Below are 25,371 nucleotides of genomic sequence, written 5' to 3'. Positions count from 1 at the left end.
GAGGCCTTTCTCAAGCACACAGGTGTGGATGCAGGAGAGCTGGAGCTCTGACCTTGGCCTCAGCATGTGGACTGGCTTCTGGACACTTTGTAGGCTGCCCTTCCTCTCAGGGTGGTCGTGCAACGTGCTCTCCCACCCTGAGGGTGAAGCGTGCCCATCAGCTGTCTGCAGAAGGCTGTTTCTCCAGAAAAGCACAGCATGAGCAAAAGAAAAACCCAGAGCGTTGCTCCCTGAAATCTTAAATTCCTCCTCATTTGCGGTGGTTTACTTTTTACGTAGGACACTCTGAATGCTGGTAGAACATGCCAGCTCCTTTTCTTCTTTCTTGCTTGCAGGGCCTAGCTGCCGTACAGCCAGCTCACGCTCCTCTGATGCAACTGCTTAGCTACAGTTTGCACAGTAACAGCCTCAGCATTTAAAACGAATATACTCAGCTAACGCCAGAAGTCAGTAGCATTAAAGACACGAGCGCCTAGGGAAGAAATTCCTGGCTCTCGCTGACCTGTGCCTCATTGCTCACGTGGGTCTCAGAGCCTCACATCTTTATGTGCGTAGACACAGGTTTGTCCTCCTTGAACCTCATGTCATGGCTGCCAAACCCACGCGAATGTTGCCATGTGCGGCCAGTTTCATCAGCCAGGTGCTAATCGCCACCTCTGTCACAGGAAGACTCTGTCATCGCTGCTGGTTTATAACAAGTCAACACCCATGGCGTACTTTGCTACCCACAGGTCTTACAGCTTCTCCGGGTGGTTTTTGTTGAGGGGTGATACCATCACCTTTGCTTTTGCTCTAGGAGAGCAGCATGGCCAACTTTGCAGAAGTGACCCAAGGTTTTTATTTCCCCTCTCGTTGCCACTCATGCTTCGCCATCAACTTCCGAACCCATCTATCCTCAGCTGGCCTGCATGTCTCTAGCATAGTACCCCCACCCCCCCGAAAGCATCCTGCCCGGTCAGATGATATATTTGAAGGACAGATGAAAAGAACTGGCCAGCATAGACAAACCTCAATCAGAAAAAGTTGTGTGTCTTTCATGAGGATGCTGTTTTGCATGTTGCTGTATTTTTTAATTATTGTAATGAGGTGTGATTGTCTATTGGTTACCCACAATACTTCTTGGGGACTCTCCCCCGGTAACTCTTGTCAACACTTGTTAATCTGACAAAAGGCTACAAATTAAGCTCTGTTAATTTAATGTTTTCTCACCGAGATCTAAATACCGAAAGAGGCCCAAAGCGCAACTGAAGTCCTTTGATTCACTGTACTTTATTTTGGTATAAATTTACATTCATTATTGTTTTCCTTTGGATGTGTAGCCCTCAATTAGTGTGATGGCTCCATTAAAGCAAGCGAGACTTCGCCTTTAATTATTACAACAAAACACCTAGTTTCAGCTTGGGGAGAGGGTCTCTATTGACATAAGCAGAGGTTATAAAATTTAATTAGCCATTCCTATCAGATTTATGGCATTCAAATTGTTCTGTGTTTCTTTCCTTTGATCCTTGCTGTACAATCCCCAAGATTTTTGTTCTGATCAAATGAGAATAAAGCTTACTGTGCAGAGAGAAGTTTTTTGTTGTGGTTTTTTTTTTTTTTTTAAGCCCTTTTTTCTTTCTCTCATTCTCTCTTTCCCTTCTTTTTTGCCAGGCAAGGTCAGCCAGTGTACCCAATCACGACAGGGGGTTTCCGCCACCCTTACCCAACAGCTCTGACCGTCAATGCTTCCATGTCAAGGTGAGTGTAAATGCTGAGGTCCTGAACCAAGAGCAAATGTAACTCCTCCTGCTGCCCTCTCTAGAGGCATTTCGTCTAGGAAGCGTATTTCTGAAAGCACTTCAGTTAAACAGTCGCCCTTAGTTGTTCAGTGGGGCGGAGGAGGAGAGGACATGGGGTACCTTCCCACTTGAGGAGAAAAAGGTGTCCTCGTGCTGTCATTGGGCTTTAAATTTGTTTTGGAGAGAGACGTGGAGGAGTGGGAATTCTTCTTTAAAAGCCAAACTAAATGAAAAGGCCAGGAGAATGTGATGTTGAAAAAGCAAGAAGGAGAAGTCGTGACACCTTTTGCTTTCTCGGTGGCTGTCACCCAGAGCAGCGCTCTGTGTGCGAGAGGGGAGGCTCTGCAGGGAGGAGGGCTGCTCTTCAAGCAGAGTTGGGAGGAAGGTTGTTGCACTATGTTTTCCCCTACCAAAGCTCCAAACACTGTTAGTCAACATAAAAGGGTCTGCCTGACCCTCTAAAGCTTTAGAAGTATATATTTCTCCCCCTCCCTACCTCCAATTAATTCCATCTAATTTTCCAGGGGCTGCTAGTTTTATTTACAAACTGGTTGGCAGCACTATGTTTAAGTAATCGCTAATTGCTCCTAATGATAGTTTTATTTTCTGTTCATCTGATTTTCAGTCTGGTTAATTAAATCGGTGGAGGTTTAGACTTTCCTGATGGGCTGAAACAGCTAATCCATTTTGATGATGGCATATAATTAAATTAGCATGCATTACATAGCAAAGTTCCACGTCTCTTCCCTGCTTTGTCCCTTCCTCTCCTTCTCTGCAGTTTAATATGTGAAGGTTGGTGTATAGAGGATTTAAGGAGGAAAAGACGGGGGGGGGGGGGATGACATGCACCACACTGAGAAATGGAAACCTGTAACTAGAGCTCGTGAGTGACTGGGTAGGGGAATTCGTGTGTTGTGTGCTTTAGATAAGTAGAGTAAAAGCAAAAATTAAAATTTGCCTGTGTTGCTCCAGCAAATAGGGAGACAACTGGAAAATCTACTTTTTTTAAAAAAAAAATTAATAGACCCAACACGGGAGAGAAAAAAATCCCGGGCTGGGGAGAGCACTGCAAATTTAAACAATGGTTCCCTCCCTCCATTTAATCTTTTTTAATATCTATAAAAGACTTGCAGGCATGGTGTGAGGCAAAGTAGAGCTTGATTTAGTTTAATTATTATTAGAGAGGCTAGTCATTTGAGGGAGGGGGGAGATGTGGGAGGGGGGAGGCTATATTCCCAAGATAGGCTTTATGAAAGGTATCTAGTTAAAAAGAGTACACAGCAAATTAAATACATTATTGTGGTAATGGGACGACAGAAGTAGAGGTCTATTATACTTATGGCAGTTATAGGAAATGTAGGCTCCTTGCCCTGTTCTAGCACATCCTTTGATATTCATTCCATTCAGCAGCAGGGCCAGGACTTCTCAGAATTAAGTGATGGGTCATTATACTTTAAACACCATGGAGAAGCCTAGATTGGCAATTAAACAGCACTTGCTGACACTCGCTTGTGCCACCCTGTGACCCCCTTTAGATTGAGTTGTTGGAGCTCGGGGCCCTCAGCCTGCTAAATTGGTAGCAGGCACTTCTCCTGACGAGGGCTGGCTCTGAAATCCGCCGGCTTCAAAGGGAGCAAGATCATGTATAAACCATAATGTGGGTGCACCGTGGCTCAAAAAATAAGGCAGGAATAGATGAAATGTTACAAGTGCAAGGGGAAAATGAGAGAATAATGACAAATCTAATGCAACTCAAAGCAGAATTGTTGCACAGAAAAATGCATCCCACTGCTTGTGCATAAAATCAAGGCAGGCAGATGACATCCAGTTAACAGAAACATGTCAACAGTGAAGTAAAGTGAGAGTGAGTAAGAGAGAAGCCCCTGAGACAGCCAGGAACAAAAAATTAGTTGTCCTTAACAAGTTAAGACTCATCATTATATTCTGGCTTGGAGCCATAAAAGGAGACAGTGGTGTATAATGAGCTGCTTAGAATTTTTAGGGTGTTTATTGCAATTCATGGAATACTTGTCTAGAGGAAAAAAAATATGGGGGAATGTCTTAGGCAAAGGTGAGGGGTGTGCATATACGCACACAGCCTTTCTTTTTCTCTCTGACACGCGCCCGTACGCGCACACATGCTCAGACGCACGCACAGACTGATGAATAGATTTAAGATGTTCATCCTTTGTTTCAGCCCAGAAACTTCTCTCCTGGTTTCCCATACATGGGAACACCCTCTGGGCAGACTGTGCTCTGATACATGGTTCGACGCATGTTTTCTCATGCCCACCGTATCAGCTGGAGTGCCTGAGCTCAGTCGTGGGACAGCCCTTGCCCCGAGTAGCCAGCGTAGCTGGGAGATGGGGCTGGCGTGCCCGGGGATGCCCACGCTTGCCTGCAGACACGTTGCCGTTCATGGCTGGTCTCTGGGCAGCAGCCCCGCACAGCCCTGCTGCATGCCTCGGGCTTGCTGTCTTAGCTCTGCTCACATCTTGAAGTCAGGGCAGACCCTCTCCATCCTCCAAGACCACGTCCACATTTTTCCAGAGCCTTCCTTTAAAAGCGGTTCCCATCTTTGCCTGCATTATGGTGTAGACCTTTGGACCATATATTGCTTCCTAACCCTGAATATTCCCTAAGCTTAGTAATTACAGTTCATTAGTTAGAGCGTGCTTATGAATAGTTTATAAAAGGTTAATGGGTGACTAATAGTGATTTTCATAATTTTAGACTATTTAAGATAGTTTAGACTATTAAGATAGTGTCTTCAGGTTGTTTTAACCATTTGCAACTCTCTTCTGTGCTTGTAGCATCGCCCCACTCCCTTCGTATGCGTCCAACATGCTTATAACATCTCTTGATCCTTCCATTACCCCTCTGTAATACCCTCTTAATGTAAATTGAGACAGGGTTAACTGACTGATGGGCAAACAGTGGACCCAGTATGAAAAAACAACTGCTGTGAGAGGAAATCAGGAAATAATTTACAAGAGTTATACCAGACAAACACTGCACAGCAGTTAAGTGGTGGCAGTGGAAAATACCTTCTGTAATTGAAATTTCAGGGGAAATTCACTTTTGCTGAATGTAATTACTGAAGTTGGAGTGTAGCCAGGAACTTAAAAATTAACACTCTCCCCCTACTCACATTGCCATGTGAGTGGATGTCTACATGGAAGTAAATAGGCACTTGGACTTTGGGCCAAACCCCCTCCCAACCCACCAAAGTCTGTGGGATTGTGCAAATGACTTTGGGTTCTGGATCGTGTTTTTTATAGCTCCAATCACAGGAAGGGGTGTGTATGTCCATTAGGTAGCCTTGTGTCTTGGAGGGAGAGAGATTCAGTGTGAAATAATGAATGGGCATTGGTAACGGACACGCAAGTTCCTTGGAGAAACTGCCACCCCGAAAATAACTACTGAGCTGCAGCTGCCTGTTCTTGAAGGTTGCCATGTCCCTGAAGTTTAGAGCTCGGTGGGTAAAATCTCAGCCCAGCTGAAGTCAGTGGAGGCTTCGCCATCCTCCAGCCTTTCACATGTATGTAGGCTTCTTCTCCACTGCCCTTCCTCCCCATCTGGTCACTCCCCGATGTGCAAATACTTACTCTCTTTCTCCTTAACAGTAATTGGGAAAGCATTTTTCCCATAATTAGGGGGAAACTTACATTTTTTGCAGATTTCCTTCACCCTCCTCAATTTTTTATTAGCTGGAGGTACTTAAATCTTCATCAAAAATGAAGGAATAAAATAACCCCCTATCTTTTGTTGAATTTGTTTCCTTTGAACATCCTGACCATACAACAATCCACCATTTAGGCAGAGTCCATTTTGCAGTATGTTTTAATTTTTGACTGGATCCTCGTTTGAGAAGCCGGTCTATAACCCAGTTACCATTGCCACGTCACGGAGTCCTCTTCAGAAGCTTAACAAGCACCATGTTTTGTCCCCATTAACTCCAGCTGTAATCAGTCTCTTGTGATATTTGGAAGCCCTTCTCCAGTGATGAGCCTAATCTTATTCAGGTCCACTCTCATACCTTCTGTCCTTGTGCTACCACTGCACTCAGCTCTTTTTACTTCTGGTATGTGCCCACTGCCCTTCCCACTGGGTCCTTATGTCAAACAAATGCAGCTCTTCCTACCTGCTCTCTGAAGGTCGGCTTTTCATCTCCAACTTCAACCTTCATTGTTCCGTTGTCACTGGCTCTCGTTCTGGTTTGAGCCCCAGCTAGCCCCAGCAGCACAGTCCTCTCTTGAACACGGGGTCTTGCCTAGGACAGACAGTCGTTTGATAGGATGTGTGTCAACTTCTTATCACTGCTTATACCACTTTCAGGGAGGTCGGGGTTTTGCCATGGATTTTATTTTCACCCGTGTTTGTAAGTTACGTTTTTAAAGAAAGCTCTTACTGTCAGTTTTAATTGTTTGTGTTGTACTATGGCTGAAGGCCCCAGGTACTGTGTGAACAAACTTTAGGTATGTCCAATCAAAATACACACACACAAAAATAGAGAGAGGGGGGAGCAGAATTAAATGCTACAAAGGCCCAGTTTGTGTCTTGCTCATGGTGAGGCAATTCTGTGCCATAAGTGGGACCAGGACATCGGTCTCCTTGCAGCCTCACCATTGTTTCCTCTTCGAGCTACCATGCGCCAAAGCATTTCCCCAAATGTGCATTTCTTTCCCAGCTGCTTTTGTCAGAGAGCGGGGAAGGCATTTTGGCAATCCACCTGGAGATTTGCGTCCATGGGTCTTTAGCAGAAGTAGAAATGCGTGGAGGAATGACCATTTTGCTGCCCGTTCTCTTCCCCTGCCATCGCACCCTCCTCCTTTCCTTGTCTCCATGCCTTTGGGAGGAGTTGCAGTTCTCTACAGTTTGAACAATTTCACATTCTCCCTGTCAGTCCCTGCTCTTCCTACCACTGCCTTCAAAGACAAAATACTTCTGTCTAATGATCCTGAGTACTACCAGCTGATAGACAAAGATCCTCAGAGCTCGTAGCGGACAGTACCTCTTGTTCTTGAAAGTACTACTGTGTCATTTGTTGAATGTAGGGAATGTCTAGGCAGTTGGGGAGGGGGGTTAATCTCAGTAATGGAATTTATGAGAGAGAAAAATAAAGAAATCCCATTATATTCCTGACACTTGCACACAGTCTACTTATCCATGGTATATCACCCCATTTTATATCCTGTTTGACAGAAAAAAATCATTGTATATTGATGATAGAAGAAATAATTCTTTATTCTATTGCACGTTCAGTATTCCTGGCGTACTTTATTTGGACAAAACGGGTTCAAAATCTGGGATGAGAGTAGGGATTTGCAGTGATAAAAAACTTGTCGTTTGCCATAATCACTTTAGACTTGGATTTTGGGGAAAGTTACCTTGAAGCAAATATTTAGGCTTGATCACATTCCCTAGAAACCAGTTGACTTCAGTGGTGGTTTTCTAAGGGAAAGGCAGGCAGTCAGAGTGCGCTTTCCTTATTCGCTGCAAAACCTTTCTGAGACTGTTGAGAAATAATGATAAGAAGTCAATCCTGCTTTTCAGAAGTTTGTTCATTTCGGTTTAAAAGTACAAAGTCTGAACAATTATGCCATTTTTGTGCTGTGGTCCCGACCGGGCAATTAGATTCATGCAGAAGGATTGCACATCCCTCTGAATCCAGTTGCAGGACCGGGGCCTCTCCATGTATATGGCCATAAACCATAAAGCTGGCAACATTTTTTTTCTTTAGGAAGGCTAGACTGTTACTTTGCATAAATTTAAGCCTTCCTAGGTTACCTTAATGGATCGAAATTGACTTAATTCCACAATCTTCCCACCTTCTGTTGAAACAAAGTGACTCAGAGGTTTCTTAGACACAAATAAATATTTTCTTTTGCTCCATCAACAAAATGTAGCTAATGAGGCATCTATAAGGGTTATCAAAAATGCACCTAGATTGTGTTTTGCATTAATATTTTATTTTGCTGTCAATATGCAACAAAAGATGTCATCCCAAATTCGCAACGTGATTCAGAGCTATAAAAATTGATTCCTTGGTTGCCACAGATAATTTCTTAGCAAAGAAATGGACTGGTGGATTTTCTTGCAGGTAGCTGAAATTCCGCTTTCATCCAAGTTCGTCCAGTTGAATTTGCCTTTTGTTAAAGATGTTAAAAATCATGATGTCTCATGTCAGTAATGATAATGAAGGGGAAGATTGGCTTTAATGACATTAGAAGAGTCATTATGTTTAATTTATTGCTAATTAATGCTGCCAGCTTTCATATGCTTTGTCTAGCTGTCATGTGCTTGTTATATGCCTTTTTTTTTTTTTTTTTAATGTGTGTACACATCCCTCCCCATTCATTCATTTTTATTCTGACGATTTACACAGCTTTCTCTCCTCTAGGTTTCCTCCACACATGGTCCCGCCACACCATAGTTTACATACAACTGGAATCCCTCATCCGGCCATAGTCACACCAACAGTCAAACAGGAATCTTCCCAGAGCGACGTCGGCTCACTCCACAGCTCGTAAGTTGTTGCTTCCCGTGTTTTATTATTAGAACACCCAAAGCATCACCTGTGCATGTGTGGCTTTTAAAAAGGCTTGGATTCGTAGGAATGTTTTTGCTGTAAAATATTTTCTTAAATTGCTTTTTTTCTCTTGTGTTCTAATTGATTTGAACATGGTTTCACTAACAGTGTGTCAGTATAATGGTAATGGTCTTTCGGAGTCATTCTGTGGCGTAGACAAGTAGTTATTCATTTTCCCCATTTTAACAAGGAAGTGGAATTTTCTTGACCAAGATTCAGGCTTCTTGACCAGTTTCCCTGCTACTCAGTGCCCGGTTTGAAGCTGTGAGATACCACATACGCAACAGGAGACAATAAATCAGAGCATAAATGGCTTGTTCAGAGCTGCAGAGAGAGCTGGTATCCAGTCTAGGTTTGAACCGAGGAGAGCCCTGGTCGAGCTCTGCCCCTAGTGCTTCTGCTGCTTCTTGCCTTTCGTTTCTCGAGTGAAGCAGACAGACAGCATTTCGGTTCCCAGTGGCGATGTGGTGTAATTATTTCCTCTACCATCATGCTCATAAGCCCTCCCCGTGAACCCATTTTCCTGAGTGCCAATGTCCTTCCAAGGTTTCTTCTAGGGGCTGAGAGGGTACTGGGTGATATTGCATTCATATGAGATAGGTTTTCTTATAATGCTCTTCAAACTGTTCTCATACAGCAGCCGGGGTGAAGGCCCTAGGGGACCTTCTGGGCCTCTTTCTAGAGAGTAATGCCTGAGGATTAATACTAGAGGGATTGAGGGGATTAATTTAATAAATTCACAAGAGTTATCACTGTGAGGTTTGTCTGTTGTATCTTTACCCTTCAGAAAACATCAGGACTCCAAAAAAGAAGAAGAGAAAAAGAAGCCACACATAAAGAAACCTCTTAATGCATTTATGTTGTATATGAAGGAAATGAGAGCAAAAGTTGTAGCAGAATGCACATTGAAAGAGAGCGCAGCCATCAATCAAATCCTCGGTCGAAGGGTAGGTAACAAGGGAGAAGCACAAGCAGGGACTGAAACTCGGTAGGGTTCACACCTTCTGAATTGCTGAGTTTTCCTGATACTTTGATAATGGGTAGGGAAGTTACTAACCAAAGGCCTTGGTTTGGTTTTTGGTTTTCACAGACACTTTCTGCCAGTGGGGTCATTCGCGGGGAAGAGGGGGAGTTAATTAATAGCAGTGTTATTTCAGTGTTATTTCCGTGACCCTTAGATGGAAAAATATCAGATTCTTATTTTGTCCTAAAACAGGCAGAAAAGTAAAGCCTTTGTGTACAGTACCAGTATCAGCACCTGTGAGAGCCAGGAGAGGAGAAGGGGTGCCTGTGGGGAAAGGAGGGGGAGACCTTGTGTAAACCTGTAACTGAGATCTGGCTCAGGACAAGTGGTTCAGCTTCTGGACCCTCTCCCCTGCTCTTTCTTTTTGTTTAGTTCTCTTAATTCTCCTATCTCGTCGGGAGACAAAGGGGCTGAGTGAACGTAAATTATAAGTTGTGACTCAGTTGAGTTTACTGGAGTTGTGATCTGGAGTTATAAATAAAATATGAATGGCAGCATGCCAGATCATCTGGTTTTATCTCTTTTTTTTTTTTTTTTAATAAAAATCAACTCTCGATGTATTTATGTATAAATAATATATACTGCTGTTAACGTGCTTAAAAAAAACACACTTGTGCTTTTCATTTTGTCTTCTTCTCTTTTCTTTACCTCAGTGGCATGCGTTATCCAGAGAAGAACAAGCGAAATACTATGAACTAGCAAGAAAGGAACGACAGCTTCATATGCAGCTGTACCCGGGCTGGTCCGCACGGGATAACTATGTAGGTTCCTATGTAGGTGGAAATTTTTTTAGTAGTAGAGCTTGTAGAAATGTATATGTGACCTGCTGAACTACGACCACACATTGCACACAAGCACTACTTGGAAAGCGTGCCTCAGGATCCCAATCTGGTAACAACAGCGGACGCTTCCTTCTGCGATATTAAAACTATTGGGGATAATTCCCAGCCCTCCACTTGGAAGAGGCTGTCTGGCTGGGACTAGTAAAAGGTTAGAATTGGGGCATGACAGTAGAGCTCTGTGAAGAAACTCTTGCCTTCACTTTTACCAGCGTCTGGAATTGCTGTTTGGCTTGCTGGTCATTTTAAATTTTATTTTTGAAACCAAATTAAAAATTCCCCTAGTATGGCTCCTCTCCTTTCCACCAAAAAGATGAATAATTAGTGTCTTGTGCTTATCTGTGTGAGAGTATAGTGGAAAGTGGAAGAATGACTTATCCTAGCTTCAGAGAAGGACTGGCAAAACCAAAAGTGCGACTTGTTTGAAAGTCTTACTCTCAAGTGGGGTTAAATGAATTATTCCACGCTCTACTGTTCTGTATTTCGATTGCGTTTTGCTTTTTCATGGCCATGTTATCTTTTTTTTTTCTCCCCTCCTCATTTTTTAAAAAGTGTTTTGGAGTTTATGATCAGTTAATGGAGTGGTTTTTAAATTGATTTTTCCCCCTCCGCCTTTCAGAAAGCCTGTTTTAAAGCTAAAAGCGGTAGAATTTTCTGTGCGTTAAAAACATAAGACCAGCATTGTAACCACTTACTAGTAGTATACAGCTCCTCCTTCCACGAAGGGTAAGCGGTGCATCTGGTAGTAAGTGTTTGCAAGCCTAAACCCATAAATTCTTGACAGATTTGTGGATTGGTGGGAGCTCTAAACCCTCTTTAGTAGGATTCCAGCAGCATCTTGATTATTTAAAAAAAAAAAAAAAAATCAATAAAAATCGCCTAAAACTTTCAAGGTCTCTAACTCTGGAATAAACGCTGCTCCCTACCTTCCAGGTAGACTTTCCTGCAGGTTTGGAGATCAGCAGCTGTAAGATGGGTGTCAGGACAGTTATGTATAGTGTTACACATTTTGGTTTTGTTGAAGTCTGTTTCCTCCGTCATAGTCATCATCACTGCCTGTTTTACCATAAATATTCTACTTGGCCGTAAATCACATAAACTGTGTGCTTTGTATGTGACAATATTTACCTCTATGAGAATCCGCTTTTACACGTATGGATGGGCAGAAGCCAGTTCAGAGTCTGCAGCGAAGCCTAGAGCAGCAGCGGCTCTCTGTGCTCTTCCACCATTCAGCAGTGGAGAATGCACACGCTCACTTATTTAGCAAGATGTACTTAAGGACGTTTTTTAAATCCTTCTGTTCTTCCGTGATCATCCTTCCTTTCTGTTGGGCTCTGCCTCGCTCCCTCCTTTGGTTGCCGTCGCAGGCATAGCTGTGCGTGCTCCTCAGAGGAGACCTCGTTAAGCCCGATGAGGCACTGCTCCTGCTTAAACACATTTTCGCTTTCTTTCTGGCGTAGTCTGGCCCGAGACTGTCAGACCGTAGGCTGGAAGTAGTTCCTCAGCAGTGTGCGGTATCATCTTCTTGGGTGTTCAGAAGGGAGTATAGGCTCGACTGAGGTTTCGGGAATGTTCATTCTGCGCAGTGACTGTGCCACTGACAGATGGGCATGTACAAAGCCTTCAGTGTTTAGGACCTTTTACTTTTGTCCTCACCGTGTGAGCACTGAGAAACCCTTTCTTCTTGAGCTAAAAAGGACAGGATGAGAAAGCCGACGCTTTCCCAGCGGCTTGATGCTGTACCCCCAAGTGACCTTCAGGGGGAACCTTCCTGCCTGAGGAGAGCGTGGTACCTTTGCATCACACGATTGCATCATCTGCAGGATTTATTTATTTCTCCTCTCCTGGTCCATTCAGAGATCCGAGTTCCCCTCCTCCCTCAGCGTTTCACAGGGTCTGGAGCTCTTCACGCATCTAGAAGGGGAGCGCATTTGGGCTGCTTGAAATGGTTAAATCGTTAGGCACTTTACATCAGGCATGAGGATGGGGCCAGCTGTAGGCCAGGTCCTCAGAAATAGGAGCAGTACATTCAAGAAACAGCAGCTTTCAGCCTGCTCTGACACAAGAGAAGAGGATTCGGGGAATCCCTCGTGGCTTGTTGGTGTCACAAGGCACATTTGCTCTTCCTGAGATCTAATACAAGATGTTATGCGGCGCTGAGTGCTGGACTCAGAAGTATGAGAGGGTCAAGTCACCTCACCTGCCGCTTGTCTAGAAAATTAGTACCAAAGAACTCTTTGGTCCTGTCAAAACCCGTGTTGGTTTGGCTCTGCAGAGGGAGCTGCCAAAACGGTGAGTGAGTATTTACATCCACATTTATTTGCAGCCTAAGAATTTGTATAGTGCGATGATGGAACATGTTATCAACGGTCTGCTCAAGTCTTAAAACAGTGTCTTCTGCAGAGCACTCGAAGAACTGCTGCCATAATTCTTTTCTGAAGTCCATGTATTAATTTAACTACTTAATCAAATGTCTTCTTGTAGCACAGGAATTGAACAAGCAAGCCAGGCAATTCTTCTCCCTATTTCCTTTGAAAAGGGTGTAAAAAAAGTTAGTGGGACCTCTGTCAGTTCTTTGTTAGAACAGTTTTCTAAGCTTGTGTTGAAGAGGAACTAGAAATGCCTGATCCCTGGCTGACATTCCTGTATATCGGCCATTTTTAACAGATTGCTCCCTAAAGGGGTTAGAGTACTTTAATACCTGGCTTGAGGAGGGCCAGGGTCACCAAAGGGCAGGTGACTCCTGATCTCTCTTCTGGCTGGCCCTTGTATGAAGAAGTTAGAAGGTCTCAAATTGGAATAGCCCTTGAATTCCCAAATGTACTGCAAAAATTAAGCAAATTTGCTACAGGATGCAGTCTGTTAATTATGCAAGCGGCCTCCTTGAGATTAAATAAAAATCAGGCTTATGGTCCTGAGGCAATTGTCTGGTTTCAGTTACGTTGTTATAAACCTGGAAAAAAATAACCGGCTTTCACAGAGTTACTGTCAATCTAGATCAATATAGCTGGAGCAGTCTGAGCCTCTTCTATCTTTATGTTATACGTGGACTTCAAGATACCACATTTTTCCCTATGTTATTCTCAGGGAGCTTTAGGAGCAATGCTTGTCTATCTTGTCTGCCTGTCATGTTAGACTGATGGCTGCTGTAGCAATTGACTCAGAGCAACATCTTTCCGTATCCCCAAGAATGACCTCAGAGGTGTGGGAGATGATTTCTCAGCAGCATCTAGCCACAGGATTATCTGCATGTCGTTTTAAAGTCCTTTAAAATTGACGGTGCACACAGCTTTTTCCATCACCAGAAGGCTCTCGTGAACAAGACTGTGCTTGTCACAGCCTGGACAGCAGGGTGGCAGTTTACAACCCTGAGCAAGCAGCGGGGAATGAAGACAGAAGCCCCGTACCAGAAAGCCAGCTTTTGGGGAGGAAAAATATGACGACAATGACAACGACAACAACAAATCAAAATGCAGCATTCACATTGGGGGAATTTCTTACTAATATGTTCCAGGGAACGTATCATAGTGAGCATCCCAAGTGTTACAGTGGATGTCCCAGGCTGAAACCCAATCTTAACCATTTAGCTGGGAGACAGATCAACCTACTGAGAAGGATGTCCACCACGTGGGATAACCTCTTGGCTTCCCCACAGATATGTCCATCCCTTCAAAAGTACCATGAGATTCCTCCTTCCAAGAGATGTTTGTTCCCTTTTGACCACAAGGAACTGCTGGCCTGGTGTCTTTTCACCAGCTTCTCTTAGTGCTACGTCTTCAAAAGCAAGGATCTCCGTGCTGTTCGCAGCTGACATTGCTGGCACAAATGTCATTGCTTTTAGCATCTGGGGAGCTGTGAAAATGAAATTACTCCATCCCCTACACTGGCCCTTTTGTACTGCTCTGCAAACCCTGTAGCTCGGTGTTAGAAGAGTTTTATTAGAAAATCACTTTTCTCTCTTGAGCCATGCTTGTTACTTCATAGCTCTTCTCTTGGAAAGCAATGGTTGGGTTTCTACAGAAGTCAGGCTTTTGGTCTTGTCCTCTCCGACACTGCTGGAGGGAAATGGAGAAACGGCCTTTCTCCCTCCAGTCAGAAGCTGTAACAAATTCCATCATCTTACGGGACAGTATTTGGGAAAGGGGAGCAGTTTAGCAAAACATTACTGGTGATTTTTTTCTTGTGATAGAGCAAAATGTGGGAACGGTCTTAGTTATGTATGGATTTTTTTCTCTTCCCGACTTTGCTTCCGAAGTTGTCAGTGCACTTATAAACCTGCAGGTTAGGTTTTGCTCATTACTGTGCCTTCCTCGTCTGCTCTGATGGTTGGTTTTGGGTGCTGAGGAACTCCACAGGCTCAGTCTGACTTCACTCATGGACTCTCCCACCTTGAATCTCCACTGTTGCCCCTTCTTTCCCTCCCCACCCCACAGAAACATGACCAGGAATTATTTTTTTTTTTTTTAAAGTGGGAGCAAAATCTCATAAGAAGCATCTTGCAAGTTGTCCTTGCCCCTCCCCCCTCCCAGCTGCTTGTGGCTTTGGTGGGTGTTAGTGTTGGGGGGGCTGCAGCGAGGCTGTACGAAAAGAAAAGGCACGGGGCAGGCGAGCAGAGCCATCCCCAGGGTACGAGCATCCCCTCGGGGCCTCCCAAGCCTGCCCACCGCGCTTCGCTTCCGTGTCTTCCCTGGGGAGCTTCCCGCACCGGCCGCAGCCCCATCACTCGGCGCTGTCTTGCGAGAAGACGTGTTCTGGGATTTTTTTTTATTTTTTTTTTTTTTCTTTTAATCCTTCTCATTTGTGTATGTTTCCTGCAGGGAAAGAAGAAGAAGAGGAAAAGGGATAAGCAGCCAGGCGAGACCAATGGTAAGTAAGAATAAGTCTAAATCTCTTGCTTAGTGGAAGTGTGGCAATCCTGGTGTGACGCTCCTGGGTACGGGGGAGGTGGGTACGAGTCTCCTGGCCTCAGGGGGAGCCGGCCCCTATACTAGACAGCCTTTTTTTTTTTTTTTTTTTTAATGCACTCTAATTATTTACGCGTTATTGCCCTTCTAAAACTAGTAACCAAGCCATTGCATGTAAGAGCCTCTCGTGACGTTAGCTGAATTTGTGCATAGTAATGACAAAGCCTTTAACTGCAGAGCCGTAGTTGTAATGCCTATGCCATCGTTTATAAAGTTGTCCGCTTATGTTGCGCATATGTGTGTGCGTGTACGTACGTATGTATGTGTTTGGTATTAATTTGGGCTGTACCTGTATGTTCTGATGCATGCCTTACAGTGGTAAATCGCACCCATTTTAAATTAAGGAGGTTTGCCATTCTATATAGGAAATTAGAAATACTGCATAGGCAATCTCATAGTCAATTTTGAAGAAGCCCTGACTTAGTTTTTTTGAAGCCTTTGTATAATTTGTTCTTTTTTTTCAGAACACAGCGAATGTTTCCTAAATCCTTGCCTTTCACTTCCTCCGATTACAGGTGCTAACGTCATTTTGAGTCATTTAAAATAGTTTATAAACTGCTTTTTAATTTTTTTTCCTGCCATTATAGATTTTAACATTAAACACTTATGACATTAAGAAAAAAATACCATCCACACGTTTTGATAGTGTTTATTATCTATATATCTTTATATCTATTATATGTTTGACGGTATTTTTTAATTTTGTTTTTCGTTTTTGTAACAATTGCTATTAAAACAGTAATACAGTAAAAATAACGCAAGAGTTGTACTAACTGTGCAAATTGAATATGCAGTATTTCTTTAAAGAGACTGATTAAGAATGGAAGCAAGTCAGTAATGAACCTCCTTAATCTAATGGCATTTTTCATGGCTCCCACTAAGTCTTCTCACATCAGCATGCGTACGCATTTTTTATTATTATTTTAGTTTTGGAATTTTTTTTTATTTATTTATTTTCCTTTCTGCTCAAGCCTATTCATTGCAATTCACTAGCTGTACTAACTCAGCACCTTGCCATGCTTTACGTTTTATTTTCTGGCTGATACTAACATTCTCATCCCGCAATCTGCTTATTCTTATCCATTCTTTTAAATACAAATTAATAAAAGCAAATAAATTGAATGTTATTCCAAAAGCTGCATTATCCCAGGAGATATGATTTCCTTTTTTTTTTTTCTTTTTTTTTCTCTTATTTTTATTTTGTATCTGAGTTGAAGAAAAAAGCATGTTTAGGATCTAACTTCCATACTCAGCTTCTTTTCTTCCTTTCCCCCCCCCTCAAAAAAAGAGAATAAAAAACCCCAGCCCAAATAAATCTTGCCTGAAACATCCTGCTAGTCCAGCCACAATGACTTTCCTCTACCTGCTCTTTTAAAAGGGAAAGAAACAGTCCTTTATAAAGGGATACTGCAGCTTTAATTGCAACAGCTAATCTCAAGAGTTGAATAAAAATGTGATTATCACTTTTTTTAACTTTTAAATCAAAAGTCAATATTTTGCAATTAATAACGAGGACATTGATTTTTATTCCCTTTTTTATTTTTATTTTTTCCTTATTTTTATCTTTCTCTTTTTTCTCCCCTTTTCTCTCTTCCTCTCTCTCTCTCTCTCTCTCCCCCCCTCTCCCCTTTTCTTTTTTTTTCCTCTCTCCCTTTTCTGCTCGCTTTTCTTGAACTCATTCAGACCTGAGCGCTCCTAAGAAATGCCGAGCGCGCTTTGGCCTTGATCAACAGAATAACTGGTGCGGCCCCTGCAGGTGTGTATAGTTCTCCCAGACTCGCTATGGCTGATTTGCAGCTGGTTTATTTGGTACTTTCCCCTTTTTTTTCCTGCCTTGTTGCTTTGTAGCTCTGTGTTGTGATCTAGAAGACACAAGGGAGTGGGACACTGCCATGAGTTATCATCTCTCTGAAAGGGTTTTGCTTTTTTTTTTTCGTTGTTGGTTGTTTTTTTGCCTTCCTCTTCGCTGCTGCTAGCCAAAAACCCACTGTAAAACAGCATCAGCCTTTAAGCCCATCTGATCCGTGGCTCAACCACGCTCCTGCCCTCCAAGGAAAGTCGCTCCCAAAGCCCTTGATAACACGGTATTGAGTGCGGTACCGACACCGGACAGACGCACGGCCGTGTCGGAGACTTTTTTTTGGTTTTCTTTTGGCTCATTGTGAAAGTCCTGTTTTCTTTCCTGCCCTTGGTACGAGGGGAGATTACCAAATAAAACGGAGGTGATTGAAAGCTAAACGTAGCTGTAGCTAAGATGACGCAGACCGAATGAGCTCTATCCACCATTGTGTTGTATTTTTTGTGTTTACCTTATGCTAACAGATGCAAATACTCCAAAGAAGTGTCGGGCATTGTTCGGGCTTGACCGACAGAGTTTATGGTGCAAACCATGCAGGTATAATACTACCCATTAGGCCTTTGGGGAAATAAAAGCAATCTGTCCTCTTAGTGCATTTGTGTGATTTTATTTTTTTAATCTTTTTTCCCCCCACTCCCCACCTTTCTCTCTCCCACAGCATCAATTGCTAATAATCTTTGATCTTTGGAATTTCTTGCTAATTTAATGCCATTTTCTCTCTTTCTTTACCAATAACCTCTCCCTGGTGGTAGAACTGGGAACAAGAAAACTTGAAGTCCTTAAAGCTGGCAGATTTTTGGCTTTTTTATTACCTTTTTCCAGATTGTCAGCAAAGTGAATGTTTAGCTGGACATCTGTATTTTGTCATTCATTTGGGTCTATGTCCGCGGCCTCCAAAGGCTTTTTAAAAAGGTTCTGGGATCTGCAGCACTAGTGTTAATTCTCATGATTAGAAATGTAAAAGCCAGTGTTTACAGCTTATGTTGCACTCATTTTTTTGGTGGTGTCTGCAAAATTCAGTAGCTACCTGTAGGCTTCTACGCCTCGGTAAGGTTTCTGTAGATATCAGTTTTTCAAGTGATCTGATGTCTTTTTTGTTTTCTGATTCTGAAAGTACCTTTTTTCCTAAATTTTATTCCAACAAGTGAGCTGTAAACGCCTGAGCTCTAGACAAAACTAATTGCAACTTTAGTAGAACAGTTTCCAGCATTAAAAGGAGATGAAAGACATCAGAGAGCCCAAATTTCGACAGCCCATGTTCTACTGGAGTTTAATTCCATGTATAACTCAGTACGTACTTCTTTCTTGGTGGAGGGATACCGAGTAGTTCTTTTCTCATTCCTTTTTCCTTATATGATCGCATTTGGTTAAATTTGTTGTTTCTTTGTTCTGATACAAGCAGTCTTTGAATTTGGAATATTATGATGGTAGGTATTTCAACCCAAACCACACTCTGTGTGTAGTGATTCCTCTCCCACATTTTCCCCTCTTACTCATGCCAGTCCCATGTGCTCCATCTCATTTAGAATGTAGCTCAGACGTCCATCGTATTTTGTGTATGCACGCAGTCTTGTTTGTGCTTAGTCTCGAGGAAAACATGGCTCGAGGGTGGTGGTGTGTGTCAAAATACCAGATGAGGCACCAGAAATGTCTTCAGCAGATTGCATATTGTCCCGTTGGAGGCATGCTAGTACTGGGTGTTGGGGTCTTAGATGTCAGTACCAGTCTGTATGTTCAACAGGCTTTGAAAACGGCAGTTTCTTAAAGCTTAAAGGAAGAAGAATTTGGTCCAGAAGAGCTGGGTAGCCACTTCACTGGGTCAGGAGGCTCGAGTCTCACACTAGCCAAAGGCTTGAATGCTGTGTTTAAATGGGCTTTATTCTGCAGTTGGTTCACTACGCACTATCGGCAGATATTTGTGTAGTCTAGAGACAGAGTATTTGAAGCATGTCAGGCGCTGTATGCCAAGTACCAGAACCAGGGGCACATCATGTTTGTGTTGCTTTATCTTTCCCTAGCTGCTTAAGTAAACAGCATACTTTTAAAACTACATTTTATCAGCAAGGGGACTTTTCGGTCCGTCTGTACAGTGCTTAGGTTACATGTGAAGCATAAACCCTCTCTTAACTGATGCCAGATTTTGGTCAGAAATCTTTGCAGCTCATCGGAGACAACTGGTGGAGTACCGTTCAGTGGTGTAGCTGATAGCTTTAGACTTACTGATACGGAGTCAGCTGCTATTTTAATTTTTTCTTAATGCATGGAGGCATTTTATCACTAGGTAGAGTTTAGAGCGTTTCTCTCCTAGTTCTGGTCCTAACCATTATAACATTGCATTTGCTAGCATGGTAGCATTTGGTAGCGCATCTTAGGTAGGTGCTAAAGATGTGCAGTTAGCTACTACAATAGAAACTGAGACATCTTTGCTCACAGCAACTGAATAAACCCATGTCATCCTCTGTGGCTTTCACTCATGGCAATTGCAGCATTACAGGTTTCCCAGTGCTGTCCTGGCACTAATTTCAAGGGCAGCACGAGCAGGGTCAGGTCTGTTGGTGTTTGCCGGACTGATGTCGCAGTTGACGCTTTCAGAGTGGCGCCCAAGTGAATAATCCTCACTAGTGCTTCTGAGGGGGGATACGTAGGTAGCATTTTTGTTCCCACTTTTAGGAGAACAAAACTTGGGCACAAAGAGTTCCTCAGATTCTTATTTATTCCCGTTCACCAGACTTGCCTGGTGTTGTTCAATTCTGGTGATATTTGGCTTGCAGAGTTTGGGGTTTTACCATCTATGCCTTCTGTCCCACCTAACCCTGCCATGTACATGGTCACAGATAACGCCTGGTGGGAATGGCACAGGCTGGAGAAATGTCTCCCCCTCGAGCCACCATGATTTAAGTAAATGGCTTTTCAGACTGAATGTGGCCACACTATTAAAGAATACAATATACAACAGAAGCAGAGGAAGCAATCTGCTCCCTTAATCCTTGTCAAAGGAAAATTACTTCAGGTAGCAGACCAGTGGGTTTAGTTTTAAAAAGGTTGTTAACAGAGTCAGAAAGTCAGGTAGACCTGGTTTAAGTCTGCTTTGCCATGGGAACTATTCCTTTCAGGCCACAGAACTTGAATAGTATTAAAAAGATAATTTTGAATTTTTGGCATACTAGATTCCAACTGCCTCCAGTGAAATAATTAACTGCCTTGTAGGTTCAGAATGATCCAGTTGAATGGCTTCTGGACCACCATCAGTGAGGCAAGCAGAGCTTGGGTCTCTGCTTGCAAATTATTTTCATTTGGGGATGGCGGGGGAGCCCTGCAGTCTCCAAATTGTGAGAACCCACCTCTCCACACAAGTATTCTCAGTGAGCTTTGTGAATCATCACTGTTCTGCTTTGCTACTGGAGCTGTACAGAAGGGCCAGATGTGAACTGTGGCCCCAGTGGCATTGCACAGCTGGAGCTAGGAAGTGGTGGGACAGAGGTGAGGGGAGAAAGAGCAGCAGAACTGTCCTTAGCCAAGAGCCAGAGGCTTCCCATGTTGTTTGTTGATGGTAGAAGAGTTAACAGGTTCTGTTTTGAGCCCACCAAATTAATTTTTTTCTGTCTTTTAACGTTGCTCTAATAAAGCATGGTTTACAGCCTTCACTTGCTGTCTTCTATCTTTCTTTCTTTCTTTCTTTTTAACATTTAAGTTGCATGGTTGTCTTTAGTTTTTAGCATATATTGATCTGCAGGCTAACGTGGTTAAAACTCTAATAGCCCTAACCCCTTACCTTGCCATGTGGAACGTGGAGCAGAACCTGAGAGCAGAGCCTGAGCCTCTGGAGGAAGGGATGTCACAGCGCTGGTCCCTCACTGAAGCTGGTAGAAAGAAAGATGGGGCGCTGGGGTTACTGTTCCCTTCCTGGCTCTGGGAGATGATATCTTTTAAGTCCAGGATCAAGCTGGTTAGATCTCCCTTGCAGTCGAGAAGCATCTAGCCCCATTGCCTAGGCAGCAGACCTTGGTTTAACCCAAGTCAAACGCAGTTGCCATACATAGGGGAGAACACTGGTGACCAGCAGTGGAGCTGGGACACCTACATGAGTGAGGAATGTCACCCAGCGACATTCAGCTGCTGTGCCACGCTCAGGTGCTTCCTCTGATAAAGCTGCTGAGCCAGGGCAAGGTTTCCACTGGAGAGGGAGAGCAACCTACCCCTTCGCGTTGGTGGCTTTGTGCAGCTTAGCTGAGTGTCCAAAGTTTTTGTGGCAGAGCTGCTCCAAACAGACTTCGTCATATACCTCGGGCTGTGTGACAGCGGTTCAGCACTTCCCATGCAAAGTGCGCTTGTGAATAGGAGGGCTGGAGAGCCATCGTTATTGGGGTCAAGGTGGCCACTGAACATCATTCCGCCAGATGCTGTGGTTGTTTGCCTCATTATTTCTGTCCTGCTGCTAGAATTGTCTTGCATATACTTGGCAAGAGAGATGGTGTGCAACTGTCATCTGTTTTCATTGCTCCTTTACATTATTAAGTGGACAGAGGGAGGAGAAAAGATCTCTGTCGGGTCACTTATTTATTTGAAGATGAGCGGCTCTTGCGAGACTCTCGTGCTCCCTGGTGTGAAATAAGCTCCATGTTACTCCGCACCTTTGTACCTGTCGTCGTGCTCTTCACCTGCTGAAATTGGATCCCACTCTGGAGTTACGTGGATGGCCTCTCAGAGGAAAATTCCCCAAAATGCATATGAGCAGCTTCCCAAATCTACCACTCTCCCCTTAAAACGAAAAGTAAAACTGAGTCGATTTAAAGCCACAACCTGCAGGCCATACAACCAGTTATTCTTGTTATTTTGGATCATACTCTGTTTATCTTGTTCTTTTCCTGTTGGTTTTTTTTTTTTCTCTTCTGTTTGCTTTGTTTGTTCGTTTTGTTTTTATTTCCCCTCTCTCTCTTGTTCTCTCTATTATATATCCCTCCTGTCTGACTCTGACGTTTCTGGATTTGGTGTGGTTCTTAACAGAGGAGAAAGCAAGGAGCGGTAGTTTGCAGCCGTCCTTGCCTCCCAAGGGCAGTGCATCGTAAGAGACGACAGGTGACGCAGGTGTAGAGATAGCCCCATTGAGTTGGACAGCGTTATGGGACACCTTGAGATACCATCAACTATCCAGAGCTTTTATTTTATAAGGATTAAACTTCCCCCCCACCCCTCCCCTGGAGAAAAGTCGAGTTTGTAGATTAGCACAGTGGGCTTACCTGATTTTCCAATTATTAAAATAACTAAGGAAAGGAGGCGGTCTGAAGAGCAGGGGGACGAAGAGACAATTGGTGAATCCTTTCCAAATCTGTTAGCCGAGGGGAGGTTCCCGAGCAGGCTCGGTGCCGAGGACACCCCGCCAGACCCCCAGGACGGCGCGTGGGGCTGGGCTGCCGCCCGCGCAGAGCCCAGAGTAGCTAATTGACGGCTCTTTGCTTTAGATAACTGTCTCCATCAGCATCTCTGCCCTTTATTCACAGATAACTCTCTCCCTGTTTCTAGGAGAAAAAAAAAGTGCGTTCGCTACATACAAGGTGAAGGCAGCTGCGTCAGCCCACCCTCTTCAGATGGAAGCTTACTAGACTCTCCTCCGTCCTCCCCCGCCATGCTCGCCTCCCCCTCCAGAGACTCGAAACCACAGACTGAACAAACGCAACCCCTCTCGCTCTCATTGAAGCCCGACCCGCTGGCGCACCTGGTCATGATGCCGCCGCCATCCTCGCTCGTCCTCGCCGAGAGCGCTGCGAGCAAGCCCGGCGCCCTGCCTGCCGCCAGCTGCCCCAACGGGGCCCTGGACCACCCGCCGGCCGCCCTCCCGCCGGCCGCCGCCGCATCCCTAGCACAGCCCTCGACGTCCTCCTTGCATTCCCACAGCTCGCTGGCGGGGACACAGCCCCAGCCACTCTCCCTCGTAACCAAGTCCTTAGAATAGCTTTAGCCTCGTTAGCCCTTTCGGTTTCCTTCGGGGATGTTAAATTCTGTTGGGATTTGGGGTTGGGTTTGGTTTGGGTTGGTTGTGTGGTTTTTTTTTTTTCCTTTTCTTTAATTTTTTTTTTTTTCCTTCTCCTCCTCGTCGTCGTCCGCTGTTCGTCGTCGTTTCTCGGTTTTGTTTTTAATTCGTGCCACGTGGCTACATTAGTTGATGTTTTATCGAGTTCATTGGTCAATATTTGACCCATTCTTATTTCAATTTCTCCTTTTTAAATATGTAGATGAGAAAAGCCTCATGATTCTGCCAAAATTTTTATCAACAGCTGTTTAAAGTCTTTGTAGCGTTTAAAAAATATATATATATACATAATTGTTATGTAGTTCCAATAGCTTAGTTTTAAAGACTGATTTTAAAAATTAAAAAAAAAAAAAGAAGCAATTTTGAAGCAGCCCTTGCCGGAGGCATTGGTTCTTTATTATTTGTATTAAATACGAGCTTGCGAACCAATCATTTTACATCTGGTTTTTAAACCTTTAAGGGCACAACGAATGCGGTGCCGCTACTACTTCTTTTTTTTTTTCTTCCTTGTGTGAAACAACCTTTATTGTGATGTTACTTGTTATTGTTTAAATGTACAGAAACAAAGGGTTAAAAAAAATGTGTTAATATACCTTGTTCCATGGTGTTGTTCTTTTTGGGGGAGGGAACGCTACTCAACAATTAAAAGTATCACAACGCTATTGGACCAGTAGTATTTATTGCTTTAGAAATTGCTTGTTGTATCTGTATGTTGTCCCTTTTTAAATGTTTTTTTCCTCTTTTTTTCTTGAAACATTGTATAAAGGTTTTTTTTTCCCTTAGTGTAAGCATCTTATATATAACAACTCATTTGTACAAGGTTTTTAAGTTTATATATAAATGTGTATATATATATTTTTTCCGGGATTTTTGTTTTTTGATTTCCTTTTGTGATTTTTTTTTTTTTTTTTTTTTTTTGCTATATAAAACACAGTTGCCACCAAATGGACGTTTGCAGATGCATTTTTTCAAGGATCAATAGTATAAAAAAAAAAAAATTGCTTTAAAAGCCATTACACACAAAAAGACTTGAAAATTTAGCAAGGGAATTTTTAGCAACGCTGTCTGAAAAATAGCAAGGTCCAAGTGTCTCCCATTCAGAACTGCAGCTGAATCCCCTGCGACATTAGGACTGTAGGCTGTGTGCAAAATTTTTATGTGCCAAAATTCTCAGTGACTTTTAACTTTCTCCCGACAACTTTATTATTTTTTTTTAATGCTGTAATTTTTTTGTTCATCATGTTTTGCTGTGATGTTACATAGGTAGATATGTATGTAGTTTTAATGTCACCTATAACAGACGTGTTTGGTAGCAGATTGTCCGGAAAGCATTTAAAATGAAGAGGTATAAACCCTTAAGGGCCAAATTCTGTATATTAGATTATTCATAAAAGGAAAATCAGACTGCCACTTTTATGTACACTTACTACATACAGGTAGGTAGCAAACTTAAAACAAAAAAAAAAAAACCTAGGCATGTTGATGTTGCAAAAAACGCTGTATAAAGCTGAAAAATTGTTCATCTGTTCATTCAGTGCCATTGTAGTTGACATGAAGCGATTGTAAAACTGTCTCAGATTTTTCTCTGGTTTATTAAGATGCTAACTATAACATTTTTTGTGAATACTTTGAATGTTTCCTAACAGTTGTGATGTTACTGTTCCGTTTTATGCTCTTATTCCGATTTTCATTTTTAATGGTTTGGAAGCCATTTTTTGTAATGAATAAATGTTCATGCTGTACAGTATCTGTAGCATGCAGTTCTGGATTAATAAAAGCAACTTAGTATGTGCAGAGAACGACTTGTCAACTCATTTATGCATTGACTGCATTTTACTCTGGCCAAACGGATTTACAGCCTGAGTGGAAAACTTCCTTGAAAAAAATTTTTAGTGAAAATCGTGGCGACTTGCAGCCAGCTCTAGTTGTGAGAAATCTGCCGTTTCCTTCGGGTTCCCATGCTGCCGCCTGCTAAATTCGTTTTGCACGAGCCCTCTCCTTGCTCAGCAAGCTTTTCTTGCAACAGTTGACAACAGTTGAAAATCTCTTTTTTTTTTTTTTTATTTTTTTATTTTTTTATTTTTTTTATTTTTTTATTTTTTTTATTTTTTATTTTTTTTATTTTCCAGCAAATGGCATGTGATTTGGCAAAAGACAAATAACACGTGAGCTAAAGTAATGTAGTCCCTCTGTGTGAAGTGATCCTGACTGGGGGACGGGAGACCAGGGCTGATGATACCTTTAATTCTAAAACATTTTGAAACATTTAAAACACTTTAAAACATTTT

General features: G+C 42.9%; 1 protein-coding gene across 4 annotated transcripts in view; it reads left to right on the top strand.

The window, feature by feature from the left end:
- The window catches only part of TCF7L2 (transcription factor 7 like 2), a 184,000-nt gene extending 159,129 nt beyond the window's left edge, over positions 1-24,871 (top strand). The window contains exons 7-14 of one of the 4 annotated variants that reach the window (XM_082486155.1): positions 1,651-1,737; positions 8,182-8,307; positions 9,158-9,317; positions 10,048-10,155; positions 15,051-15,099; positions 15,662-15,712; positions 16,881-16,953; positions 22,576-24,871. In XM_082486155.1, coding sequence (XP_082342281.1) covers positions 1,651-1,737; positions 8,182-8,307; positions 9,158-9,317; positions 10,048-10,155; positions 15,051-15,099; positions 15,662-15,712; positions 16,881-16,953; positions 22,576-23,005 — 1,084 coding nt within the window. In that variant the 3' untranslated portion in view covers positions 23,006-24,871. The remainder of the gene's footprint in view (positions 1-1,650; positions 1,738-8,181; positions 8,308-9,157; positions 9,318-10,047; positions 10,156-15,050; positions 15,100-15,661; positions 15,713-16,880; positions 16,954-22,575) is intronic. The other 3 variants (XM_082486156.1, XM_082486157.1, XM_082486158.1) reach the window with 3 other exon arrangements.
- Positions 24,872-25,371: the final 500 nt, after the last annotated feature.

The sequence above is a fragment of the Vanellus vanellus genome (assembly GCF_965231255.1).
Source record: "Vanellus vanellus genome assembly, chromosome: 7".
Taxonomy (NCBI): Eukaryota; Metazoa; Chordata; class Aves; order Charadriiformes; family Charadriidae; genus Vanellus; species Vanellus vanellus.
Note: the sequence above shows the minus strand (reverse complement) of the source record. Positions and strands in the feature narration are given on the sequence as shown.